Here is a 13297-nt window from a genome sequence, read left to right as displayed (position 1 = left end):
TGCACCAGCCCACGCCAGTGTACTTAATTTCTTGATCAGCAATGCTGCTTTACAGGATTTGGTCACTTCTATCAGAAGATCCATTTGTTTTCCTACACCTATTCAGTTCTACAGTGTAGGTGATGTTACCATTTTCCCCGTACAGGTGATTCCCCCCACATTATAGGGGTGGGGCCAGAGAGGGGGAAGGATTGCATTGCTAGAAAACAGCCCATAATTGCAATTTTCTGTACACGAAGCCATGTCACCTGCGCGCGCATGCGTCAAGAAATCTGGCACTGGACTCCAGCAGAACCTTCCTGCAATGCTTTCAATGGCACAAGAAATGAAAATGTTTCTTCCATTTGCCTTTAAATTACTTGCACTGCCGGCAGAGGTTGTGGGGGCAGAAACATTAGGGACATTTAAGAGACTCTTGGATAGACACATGAATGATGGAGAAATGGAGGGCTATGTGGGAGGGAAGGGTTAGATTGGTATTGGTTTATTATTGTCACTTGTACCGAGGTGCAGTGAAAAGCTTGTCTTACAAACCGATTGTACAGGTCAATTCATTACACAGTGCAGTTACATTGAGTCAGTACAGAGTGCATTGATGTAGTACAGGTAAGAACAGTAACAGTAAAGTGTCACAGCTACAGAGAATGTGCAGTGCAATAAGGTGCGAGGTCACAACAAGGTAGATCGTCAGGTCAGAGTCCATCTCATTGTATAAGGGAACCATTCAATAGTCTTATCACAGTGGGGTAGAAGCTGTCCTTAAGTCTGGTGGTATGTGCCCTTAGGCTCCTGTATCTTTACCCGATTGAAGAGGAGAGAAGAGAGAATGTCCCATGTGGGTGGGGTCTTTGATTATGCTGGCTGCTACATCAAGACAACGAGAGGTAAAGACAAGAGTCCAAGGAGGGGAGGCAGGTGTCCGTGATGCACTGCGCTGTGTCCACAACTCCCTGCAGCTTCTTGCGGTCTTGGGCAGAGCAGTTGCCGTACCAAGCCGTGATACATCCAGATAGGATGCTTTCTATGGTGCATTGGTAAAAGTTGGTGAGAGTCAAAAGGGACAAACCAAATTTCTTTAGCCTCCTGAGGAAGTAGAGGCACTGGTGAGCTTTCTTGGCTGTGGCATCTACGTGTCAAATCACAGGTTGTTGGTGATGTTCACTCCCAGGAACTTGAAGCTCTCAACCCTCTCGACCTCAGCACCATTGATGTAGACAGGTGCATGTACACTGCCCCCTTTCCTGAAGTCAATGACCAGCTCTTTAGTTTTGTTGACATTGAGGGAAAGGTTTTTGTCATGACACCATTCCACTAAGCTCTCTACCTGTACTCCGACTCATCGCTGTTTGAGGTATGGCCTACAACAGTGGTATCATTTAAAAGTCGGAGGTTCGCCTTCAGTTTTCTTTCCAGCGACGAGAGAGCGGAGATTGCCGGAAAATAACGAGCGAGGTTTTTTTTTCTCTTTCTAGCGTTCGGGACAGCGGCGAGTGACTGCGCAGGCGCGTGACGTCACCCGGAAGCGCGCAGGCGATTTAAAAGTCGGAGGTTCGCCTTCAGTTTTCTTTCCAGCGACGAGAGAGCGGAGATTGCCGGAAAATAACGAGCGAGGTTTTTTTTTTCTCTTTCTAGCGTTCGGGACAGCGGCGAGTGACTGCGCAGGCGCGTGACGTCACCCGGAAGCGCGCGGGCGATTTAAAAAGCAGACGAGCATATCTAGCGGGCAGCGTCGGAGCGGGCAGCTGAGTGAGAGGGAGCAGAGTGGGTTCGGCTTTGGCTCAACGGGCTTCGGCGAGAGCGGGAAAGAGGCGAGATTATAGAGAGGGGTGAGTTATTAGTTTAGTTTAGTTGTTGAGCTCAGTGATATTCAGCAGTATGCATCTGGGATTAGTGTTGTGTTTGGAGTGTCAGATGTGGGGCCCCTGGGAGACGACCAGACTCCCTGATAACTACATCTGCGCAAAGTGCACCGAGATGCGGCTCCTCAAGGAACAGATTGAGAGTCTGGAGCAGCAGCTGGATGACCTTCGGTTGGTTAGGGAGAGCGAGCAGGAGATAGACAGGAGTTATAAAGAATATGTAGACAGCACCTCAGTGGCGGTCCCCCTCAAAAACCGATATCTCATTTTAGATTCGTTTGGAGAGGATGACTTCATAGAGGAAGACCTCAGCAGCCAGGACCTTGGCACCGTGTCTGATACTGTGGTCCAGCAGAGGAAGAGACATGCAGTGGTTATTGGGGATTCGATAGTAAGGGGTACGGATAGCAGATTCTGCGATAGCGATAATGAGTCTCGGATGGTGTGTTACCTCCCTGGTGCCAGGGTACGGGATATCACAGACTGTGTCGAGAATATTCTGAGAGGGGAGGGTGAGCAGCCAGAAATCTTGGTACATGTAGGTACCAATGATGTAGGTAGAAAAAGAGAAGAGGTCCTGAAGGAGGAATACAAGGCATTAGGGAGAAGGTTGAAAAGTAGGACCTCAAGGGTAGTAATCTCAGGACTACTACCCGTGCCGCGTATCAATGACAGGAAGAATAGAAAGCTCTGGCAGTTAAATGCGTGGCTGAGTGACTGGTGCAAGGGGCAGGGCTTCAGATTCTTGGATACCTAGGACCTTTTTTGGGGGAGGCAAGACCTATTTGCTAAGGATGGGTTGCATCTAAACTCCAAAGGGTCCAATATCCTGGCGGGAATGTTTAATTTAGTTGTAGGGGAGGGTTTAAACTGATCTGGCAGGGGGATGGTAACCAGGATGCTAGGTTACAAGATGCTAAGGTGAGGGAGAAAGTGTATAGAAACAAATCCATTGAGGATGGCAAGAATGACAGGCAGGTGATAAGTCAGGATAATTTACTGAATAATAGAAGTACAACAAATCAGGATGTTAGGATACAGCATGTCAGGATCGGGGATGAGGATGTTCGGATACCGAATGTTAGGATAGGGGATGAGGTCTACACGAACATGTCTAAGATAGTAGGTAGCGAAGATAGTAAGAAGGATGGACAGGTAGAAAGTCAGGATAATCTGCTGAACAATAGAAGTACAATAAAATCAATAGCAGATACCAGTCTAAACGTACTATATTTAAATGCACGTAGCATCAGGAATAAAGTAGATGACCTAGTGGCACAACTACAGGTTAATAAATATGACATCGTTGCAATCACTGAGTCGTGGCTTCATGATGGATGTGATTGGGAACTGAATGTCAAGGGGTATACAGTATATAGGAAGGATAGGTGGGTAGGCAGAGGGGGAGGTGTGGCCATGATGGTTAGTAGCGATATAAAATCAATAGAAAGGAAGGACATTGGGTCAGAGGAGGTGGAATCCTTATGGGTGGAGCTAAGAAATAGCAAGGGTAAAAGGACAATAATAGCAGTCATATATAGGCCCCCAAACAGCAGTCAGGAAGTGGACCATAAGTTGCAGATTGAGATAGAAAAAGCGTGCCAGAGTGACAATGTGAAGATAATTATGGGGGATTTTAACATGAAGGTGGACTGGGAAATGCAGCAAGGCGGTAGTACTCAGGAGAGTGAGTTTGTGGAATGTCTAAGGGATGTTTTTCTGGAGCAACTTATTGAGGAGCCCACCAGGGGATCGGCTGTTTTGGATTGGGTGCTGTGTAGTGAACCCGAGGTGATTAGGGAACTAAAGGTAAAGGAACCACTGGGAAGTGATCACAATATGATTGAGTTTAGTTTCAAGTTTGAGAAGGAGAAGCTGATAACTGGTGTATCGATATTTCAGTGGAATAAGGGAAATTACAAAGGTATGAGAGAAGAGTTGGCCCAAATTGATTGGAGGAGTAAGTTAGCTGGAGGGACGGCAGAGGAAAAATGGAAGAAATTTCTACAGGAAATAAGGACAATGCAGGACAGATATATTCCAAGAAAAAAAGGTTTTGAATGGAAAAAAGGCACAGATGTGGATAACGAGGGAGGTGAAGGATAAAATAAAAGCAAAAGGGGCGGCGTACAAAGTAGCAAAAATTAGTGGGAAAACAGAAGATTGGAACGATTTTAAAAATCTGCAGAGAGAAACTAAGAAGGTCATTAGGAAAGCAAAGATGAGTTACGAAAGGAAGCTGGCGGACAACATTCGGAAGGATTCTAAGAATTTTTTTAAATACATAAGGAATAAAAGAGAGACACGGGTTGACATAGGACCAATTGATAACGGTGCAGGAGGTATTATAATGGATGATAGTGAGATGGCAAGGGAATTGAATGAATATTTTGCATCGGTCTTCACCGTGGAGGACATAAGCAATGTGCCCGTTAGTCAGGAGTCTCACGAATTGGAACTGAGTTCAGTTGAGATTAATAGGGAGAAGGTGCTAGGAAAACTAAAGGGGCTTAAGACTGATAAGTCTCCCGGACCGGATGAGGTGCATCCCCGGGTTCTGAAGGAGGTGGCTGTAGAGATAGCGGAGGCATTGGCGATTATTTTTCAGGAATCGATAGATTCCGGCATGGTTCCGGAGGACTGGAGGGTAGCAAATGTAGTTCCGTTGTATAAGAAAGGTGGGAGGCAGCACAAAGGCAATTACAGACCTATTAGTCTGACGTCAGTGGTGGGAAAATTATTGGAATCTATCCTCAAGGAGGAGGTTACCGAATACCTAGAGGCGCAAGGCAAGATTGGACCTAGTCAACATGGTTTTGTGAAGGGGAGGTCCTGTCTGACCAACCTATTGGAGTTTTTTGAAGAAATCACAGGTAGGGTGGATAAGGGAGAGGCGGTAGACGTTGTGTATTTAGACTTTCAAAAGGCCTTCGATAAGGTGCCTCACAAGAGACTGATTAATAAGATGAGAGGTCATGGAATTATGGGCAGGGTAGCAAAATGGGTGGAGCATTGGCTGGTTGGCAGGAAGCAAAGGGTGGAAATAAAAGGATCTCGTTCTGGTTGGTTACCGGTTACTAGTGGTGTGCCGCAGGGGTCGGTGTTGGGGCCGCTCCTTTTCACCTTGTACATCAATGATTTGGATGATGGAATAAATGGTTGTGTGGCTAAGTTTGCGGATGACACCAAGATAAGTGGAGGAGTAGGGAGCATAGAGGAAATAGAAAGAATGCAGAGGGACCTAGACAGTTTAGGAGAATGGGCAAGGAAATGGCAGATGAAATTCAATGTTGAGAAATGTGCAGTTGTACACTTTGGAAGCAGAAATAAGCGGGTAGATTATTATCTAGAAGGAGAGAAGATTGATAGTGCGGTAGTACAAAGGGACTTGGGGGTACTCGTACAAGATACCTTAAAAGTTAACCACCAGGTTGGATTGGTGGTTAAGAAAGCGAATGCTATGTTGGCATTCATCTCGAGAGGTATAGTGTATAAAAGTAAGGAAGTGTTGATGAGGCTCTACGGGGCGCCAGTGAGGCTTCATTTGGAATACTGTGCGCAGTTTTGGGCCCCACATCTTAGGAAGGATGTGCTGACGTTGGAGAGGGTTCAGAGGAGATTTACGAGAATGATTCCGGGAATGAAAGGGCTTAAGTATGATGAGCGTTTGTCGGCTCTTGGACTGTACTCACTGGAGTACAGAAGGATGAGAGGGGACCTCGTAGCGACATTTAAAATGTTGACAGGTAAGGATAGAGTAGATGTGGCTAGGCTGTTTCCCTTGGTGGGCGAGTCCAGGACCAGAGGGCACAATCTTAGAATTAGAGGGTACAGTTTCAAGACAGAGATGAGGAGAAATTTCTTTACCCAGAGGGTGGTGAAATTGTGGAACTCCTTGCCACGCACAGCAGTGGAGGCCAGATCAGTGGGGGTGTTCAAGGAGGAGATAGACAGATATCTAAATAGTCAGGGTATCAAGGGATATGGGGATAAGGCTGGAAAATGGGATTAGAATAGTTTTTTTTTCTTTTTTCTTTTTTTCCCACCCCATTTCTTTTTCCCTTTTCCTTGGAGCAGACTCGATGGGCCGAATGGCCTGCTTCTGCTCCCTTGTCTTGTGATCTTGTGATCATCTGCAAACTTGTAGATGGAGTTAGAGCAGAATCTGGCCACATAGTCATGAGTGTATAGGGAGTAGAGCAGAGGGCTGAGGACGCAGCCTTGTGGGGCACCAGTGTTGAGAATAATCGTGCCAGTGGTATTGCTGCCTATCCTCACTGATTGCAGTCTGTTTGTTAGAAAGTCAAGGTAGATCTTAGAGCAGGATAAAATGTCGACACAACATTGTGGGCTTAAGAGCCTGTACTGTGCTGTAACGTTCTATGTTCTTAATGCATGTTGAAAAAAAATTGCTTTGTCTATTTACCCCCCACCCCTTCCCAAATTCTACAAGAACAAATTTTATTCCACATCTCAAATTTTTGGGTAGTGACTTGTGAATTCTGTCATTTCTATTACTGAACGGCTATAACATTGGGGTCGCCTGTGCTTGCATTCTTTGAGTGCTGCTGAGTCTACATGCTACTTGACAACAGACAAAGAGCTTCAGGTTTTACCATATTGCATTCCTTCAATATTGTGAGGTTCATGGCCTATTTAACAACAATTTTAACAAATATACAATACAAGCCCATCAGTACCACCCTAGGGTTGGAAAGTTAGTACAGCTTAGGTGGAAACACCAGAAGGTTTAAACTGCCCAATAACAAATTTCTTAAATAAAAAATATCTTGCGAATAATAGAAAGTAAAGACAAGAGAGACTGAAATAGTCAGAGGGTCATAAAGCACTGAAACAGGCCCTTCTACCCGACCTGTCCCTGTTCACCGAGATTCCTATCTATGCTTGTCCCATTTTCCTGCATTTAGCCCATATCCCTCTATTCCTTTCCTATCCATGTACCTGTCCAAATGCCTTTTAAATGCTGTGACTGTGCCTGCCTCTACCACCTCCTTTGGCAGCTTGTTTCACATCCTCACCACCCTGTCTGGAAAAACTTGCCCCTCAGATCCCCTTTAAATATCTCTCCTTTCATCTGTGTCCTGTAGCCCTAGATTCCCCTACCTTTGTAAAAAGCCTGTGACAATCTACCATATCCATGCCCCTCAATTTTATAAACCTTTATTAGGTCACCCCTCAGCCCCTGCACTCCAGTAAGAACAGTCCCATCCTATCCAATCCCTCCTCGTAACTGAAGCCCTCCATTCCAGGCAACATCCTGGTGAATCTTCTGCACTCTTTCTATCACTACTACATCCTTTCTAATGGTGTGGATATCTGGTCATCACACTACGTTCCAAGTTGCAACATGATGTCCCAACTCATACAATAACCCTGCCTATAAGGCCAAGTTAATCATAATCCTCACCACTCCAACCACCTGTGTCATTATTTCCAGCGAGCTATGAACTTACACTCCAAGGTCTCTCTGTATACTTTTAAAGGTCCCTGCCATTCACTGTACATGTCCAGCCAGTATTAGACTCACACTTGTCTGGATTAAACTCCACCTGCCACTGCTCTGCCCAACTTTCTATCTGATCTATGTCCCTCTGTATCCTGAGGCAACTATCCTCGCTACATACAACTCCACCAATCTTCATGTCATCAACAAATTTACTTATCAGACCACAGACATTCTCAAAGCCGTTTATATGCACGACAAACAACAAAGGTCCCAGCAGTGATCCCTGCGGAACACCCACTGGTTAAAGACTTCAGTCTGAAAAACATCCCTCCACCACTGCCCTCTGCCTCCTATCACCAAGCCAATTTTAGATCCAGTTTGCAAAAACACCTTGGATCTGATGTTCCCTAACTTTCTGGACCAACCTACTGCACGGGACCTTGTCAAAAGCTTTGCTAAATTCCATGCATACCACATCTACCATCTTGCCTTCATTAACTTTCTTAGTAACCTCCTCAAAAAAACCTGGATTTGAGAGGTGGGATTTCCCAGGCACAAAACCCTGCCAACTCTCCATAATTAGTCCCTGATTTTCCAAGTGATCATAAATCCCATTCCCTACTACTGACACAAGGCTCACTGGCTTGTAGTTTCCTGGCTTATCCCTAGCACCCTTCTTGAATATGGAAACATTACTTACTCTCCAGTCTTCTAGTACCTCACCTATGGCTAAAGACAATGCAAAAATCTCTGCCAGAGCCCCAGCAATCTCCTCCCTTGCTTCTCATAATACCCTGGGATAGATTTCATCAGGTCCTGGGGACTCATCCACCTTAATGTGTGTCAATCTCTCCAACATTTCCTCTTTCCTGATACACATGTTCCAGACTATTAGTGTATACCTCTCCTCCCTATCCTTCTCCCTGGTGAACACTGACACAAAGTATTCTTTCAGGACACCACACATATCCTCAGGCTCCACACAAAGACTCCCCTTTGGTCCCTGCAGGGATCTACTCTTTCCCTAACTACCCTCTTGCTCCTAATCTATAAAAGGTTTTGGAATTCTCTTCAAGTCTGTTGGCCAGGGCCACTTCATGTCTCCTTTTTGCCCTCCTAACTGCTATCTTAAGATCTCTCCTATACCACCTATAAACCTCAAAGGACTCACTTGATATCAATTTCCTATCCTTGACATACATTTCCTTCCTTTTCCCGATCACACCCCTCGATTTCCTTTGTAAGTGAAAGTTACCATCTTTGCTTCTTAACCTTACAGAAACTTGCTGACTCTGAATTCTTACTATTTTACCTCCCACATCAGATGTTGGTCTTCCCTCCAGCTGCTGCTCCCAGCCTACTTTCACCAGGTCCTCTGTTGTACTACTGAAGTCAGGCCTCCCCCAGTTTAAGACCTTAGTTCTAGGTACCACCTTCTCCCTTTCCATAACTACCCTAAAGCTGACTGAATTGCAGTCACTATTCACATAGGACTTCTCCTTTGCACCTCTAATACAGTTAACTCTGCTGATTTACCTCAGCACAGTGAACATTGTACACAATTGGAAAAGAGAAATGACCAAATCAATAATCATTAGGCTTACAGGAACCATGCACCAATGCTATCTGTTCATTAAGACCATCATAACTGGCAAATAGAGAATACTTGTATCACTTATTACAAATCAATAGGAGGCCATTCAGCCCATTGGGTCCATGCTCATTTCCAACAGAGCTTCCAATTCTCCCCTTGTTTTTCTTGCAATTTACTCTCTCTCACGCACATCAAATCCCTTTTGACTCCTTTGCTACCTAACTACAATAAGGGTAATTTACAATAAGCACGTCTTTGGGACGTGGATAGAAACTGAAGCACCCAGGGGTAACCCACTTGGCCACGAAGGAAACATGCAAGCTCCAAATGGACAGCACCCAAGGTCAAACCTGGGTTCCTGGAACTGTGAGGCAGAAGCACCAATTGCTGCCCACCATGCCTTATTTCAGAGGGAGTATGGGAACAGCTAGCTTGGAAGACGAGCTCAAATATCTTTTTAACTGGAACCACATTTTGTATTTATAAAGTATATGTAATTCAGTCCATTTTTATCTGTTTCCCAACAGATACAAATGAGTGTTAATGCATCGTGACTGAAACAATGAATTAGCTTAATCTTTTACAGTCAAGTCTGCATTAATTGCCCAACCTTAGAAATAGCAGCGGGCTTGTTTGTACTGTGCCCTCATTATGATGGCCGTTAAATCAAACATGAAGCCCGCAATATTGAAGGAGTGCAATGTGGCAAAACAAACCCAAAACACTTCACAGGAGCATTCTGAATACAATCTACTTGATGTAATAGGCAGATAACTAAAAGCTTGGTCAAAGGGGACACAAGAGAGACTGCAGGTGCTGGAAATCTGGAGCGACACACAAAATACTGGAGGAACTCATCGGGTCAGGCAACATCAATGGAGGGAAATGGACAGTCGACGTTTTGGGTTGAGACCCTTCATCAGGACTGGAAAGGAAGAGGGGAGATAGCCAGTATAAAAAGATGGGGGAAGGAGGTAGAGCAAGAGGTAGCAGGTAAAAGGGATAGCCTTTATCCAGCAGTTCATAAGCTTAAATCACCAGAAATGTCCCATTAGATCATTTTCTCTTTGTCATTTTTTGTCATATATATTAATGATTTGGATGAGAATGTGTGGTGTGGTTAGTAGGTTTATGGATGACACCACAACTGGGGTGGTGGACTGTGAAGAAGTTTGTCTCATATTACGAGTGGACCAAGGAATGGCAGACGGAACTTAACCCAGTCAAGTGCAAAGTGATGGATTTTCAGAAGTTAAACCAGGGCAGGACATACACAGTGAATGGCAGGGCCCTGGGGAGTGCTGTAGAACAGAGAGACCCAGGGGTACAAGTATATAATTCTCTGAAAGTGGAGACACAGGTGCAGAGGACATTTGGCAGGCTTGCCTTCAACAAACGAGACATTGAGTGCAAGAGTTGGGACATTGGTGAGACTGCAGCTGGAATATCATGTGTAGTTCTGGCCGCCCTACTGAAGGAACAATGCGATTAAACTAGAGGGGATGCAGCAAAGATTCACAAGGATATTGCCAGAACTGGAGGGCTTGATTTGTGAGGGGAGGCTGGATAGGTTGGGACTGCTTTCCCTGGAGCAAAGGAGGCTGAGGGGTGACCTTCAAGAGGTTTATAAAACACGAGGAGCATAAACAAGGTGGGTGGTCACAGTCTTTATCCCAGGGTAGGGGAGCCTAAAAGTATAGGGCATAGGGTTATTGTAAGAGGGGAAAGATTTAAAGAGTTGAATCTAGTTTAGTTGAATCTTTTACAGTCAAGGCTGTATTAATTGTCCAAGTGATTTGGACAGGGAAGGTTTAGAGGGAGATGGACCAAACACAGGTAAATGAGACCAACTCTGGAAGGTACCTCGGTCAGCATGGATGAGTTGGGCTGAAGGGCCTGTTTCCTTGTTGTTTGACTAACTTTATTCCAAATTCTGAACCAAATTCCCATAATAGGAATAGGAATGCACCACTCAGCCCCTCCAATCTGTTCTACTTTTCAATGACTCCACCAGATGACATGCTTTTAAGATTAGAGGGGAGAAGTTTAAAGGTGACATGAGGGGCAAATTTTTTTTTCCCTTTTACACAGGGAGTGGTTGCATGGAAATAGGTTACCAGGGGTAGTAGTGGAAGCAGGCAGTTTGGTGGAGTTTAAGAGGCTTTTAGATAGGCACATGAATATGGAGGGAATAGAGGGATATGGATGATACACAGGAGAACATTGGCATCACGATCGGAACAACATCCTGGGCTGAATGGCCTGTCCAGCTGCTGTATTGTTCTATGTTCTATTGACTCAGCTTCACATTCCCACGATACCTTCAGTCAAATCCATGTTTTGAAATCTCACACAACATGACAGTGATCAGAAAGAGAAAAACTCACGCATCCCCATCTTCATCGGAATAACCTTGGAACAACTCCTCTCGATCAATCATCTCCTGGTACTTTTCCAGGTAATCTGAAACCCAAGCAGAAAAAAAATAACTAAACTTTTCTTCCCCCAAGCAGAAATGTAGCTCAAAATCCTGTGGGGGAAAATCTGTGCACATTTTACCCTGCGTTCAATAATTCTATAAAAAACACAAAGATATTTTAACAAGTCAGATGTCTGTTGAAAGGCGAAAGAGTATCATTGACATTAAAAAGAGCAACGTTGTTTTGGTTTGTGGTGATTAAGTAATTTGAGATTGGATAGAGTTGTACAATACAGAAACAGGCCCTTCAGCCCATCATATCCATGCCAACCCTTTTGCACTACACTAATCCCATTAACCCGCATTAGGTCCGTATCCTTCTATTCCTTGCCTATTTAAGTTTCTGAATAAACAGTGATTACATCTGATTCCACCACCAGACAGCAACAACTATGTATATAAAAAAAACACACACCTCAACCCCCTCTTTAAAACTCCTTCCTCTCACCTTAAACCCATGCCCTTTTGTTTTTGATACCCCTACAATGGATAAATGATTCTGACTACTCCATCTATGCTTCTTATCATTTTATATCCCTCTATCAGGTTGCCCTCAGCCTTCTTTGCTCCAGGGAAAACAAGCCCAGTCTATCCAATCACTCCTCATAACTAAAGTCCTCTAATCCGGGCAACTTCCTGGCGAACCTCCTCTGCACTCTCTCTCTAGCACACCCACATTCTCCCTATAGTGTGGTGACCAGAACTGCAGACGATACTCAAGCCTCACCAGTGTTTCGTGAAGTTGCAACATAACGTCCCAGTTTTTATATTCTATGCCCCGATCTACGAAGGCCAGCATATCATATGCCTTCTTCACCACCCTATCGACCTGTGTTGCCTTTATCAGGGAACTATGGACTTGAATCCCAAGTGAAGTATGCATTATGATTAACTGTGGTCAATTTGGTGGGGTGGGGAAGAGAAAACAAGTGGCATTTGACTATGGTTCCCAAAGCTCTCACCCACAGTTTTTTGTGTAATGGATCAAGAGGTTTATTTTATCTCTCTCCCCCCCCCCAGTTCATTTTTTGGGATATGGCCTTCAATGGGCAAGGGCAACAGGTTATTGCTCAATTCTAATTACCCATCAAAAGTTGAGGCATCTTTAGTTATGATGTAACTAAATGACTTCCTCAGCCATTTCAACCCATGAAAGCTGGCTCTGTTTCTTAGCCATATAACAGCATATAAACCGTGCAGATAGAAGAAACGTGTTCTACTCTTTGCACTCAAGGGTATGAATCCCTAAAATCAGAGCTAGGATTAGGATTAGAAACACTTCCACATAAATTACCATACATCCCTCCTACAAAATGTAATAAATGTTAGCTGGCTGAGGACACTGAGCTATAAAAGTAGGCAGAGTACAGATCAGCCAGGGACCTTTTACATTCACTTTTCAGAATATGGACCTTGTTGACAAGGACTGCATTTGTTGCCCACTCCTAATTGCCCTTGAGATGCTGGTGGTGAACTGCCTTCTTGAACTGTTTGGGTGACCAGGTGCTGTTGGGGAGGCAGTGCCAAGATTTAGATTCAGCGATGAAGGAGGAATGGCAATATGTTCTCAGGTCAGTATGGTGTGCGACTTGGAGGGGAACCTGCAAGCAATGGTGAACTCGTGCATTTGATTGCTAGTCTTTCTGGCAGTCAGGGTAGAAGTCTTGGTTTTGGAGTGCTCTTACAGTTGGCTAGATGAGAAATGGCAGTACATTATGTAGACAGGACACACTGCAGTCACTGTTCACTGGTGATGGAGAGATGTTCTGGAAAAGGATCAGTGCAAATCAAGCAGGCTCCTTTGTCTTGGATGGTGTCAGAACTTCTCTCCTCTGTTGAAGCTGCTCTCATTTAGGCAAGTGGGGAGTATGTCATCAATAGCCAGACTTGTGGCCTGT

The 13297-nt window shown here is 44.7% G+C and overlaps 1 protein-coding gene across 1 annotated transcript in view; it reads right to left on the bottom strand.

The window, feature by feature from the left end:
• The window catches only part of paip1 (poly(A) binding protein interacting protein 1), a 61642-nt gene that overhangs the window by 1732 nt on the left and 46613 nt on the right, over window positions 1–13297 (bottom strand). Inside the window, exon 11 of the mRNA XM_052020123.1 lies at window positions 11308–11383. Coding sequence (XP_051876083.1) covers window positions 11308–11383 — 76 coding nt within the window. The remainder of the gene's footprint in view (window positions 1–11307; window positions 11384–13297) is intronic.

The sequence above is a fragment of the Pristis pectinata genome, chromosome 7, assembly GCF_009764475.1.
Source record: "Pristis pectinata isolate sPriPec2 chromosome 7, sPriPec2.1.pri, whole genome shotgun sequence".
Lineage (NCBI taxonomy): Eukaryota > Metazoa > Chordata > Chondrichthyes > Rhinopristiformes > Pristidae > Pristis > Pristis pectinata.
The sequence above is the reverse complement of the archived record's forward strand: the minus strand, read 5'-3'. Positions and strand labels throughout refer to the sequence as shown.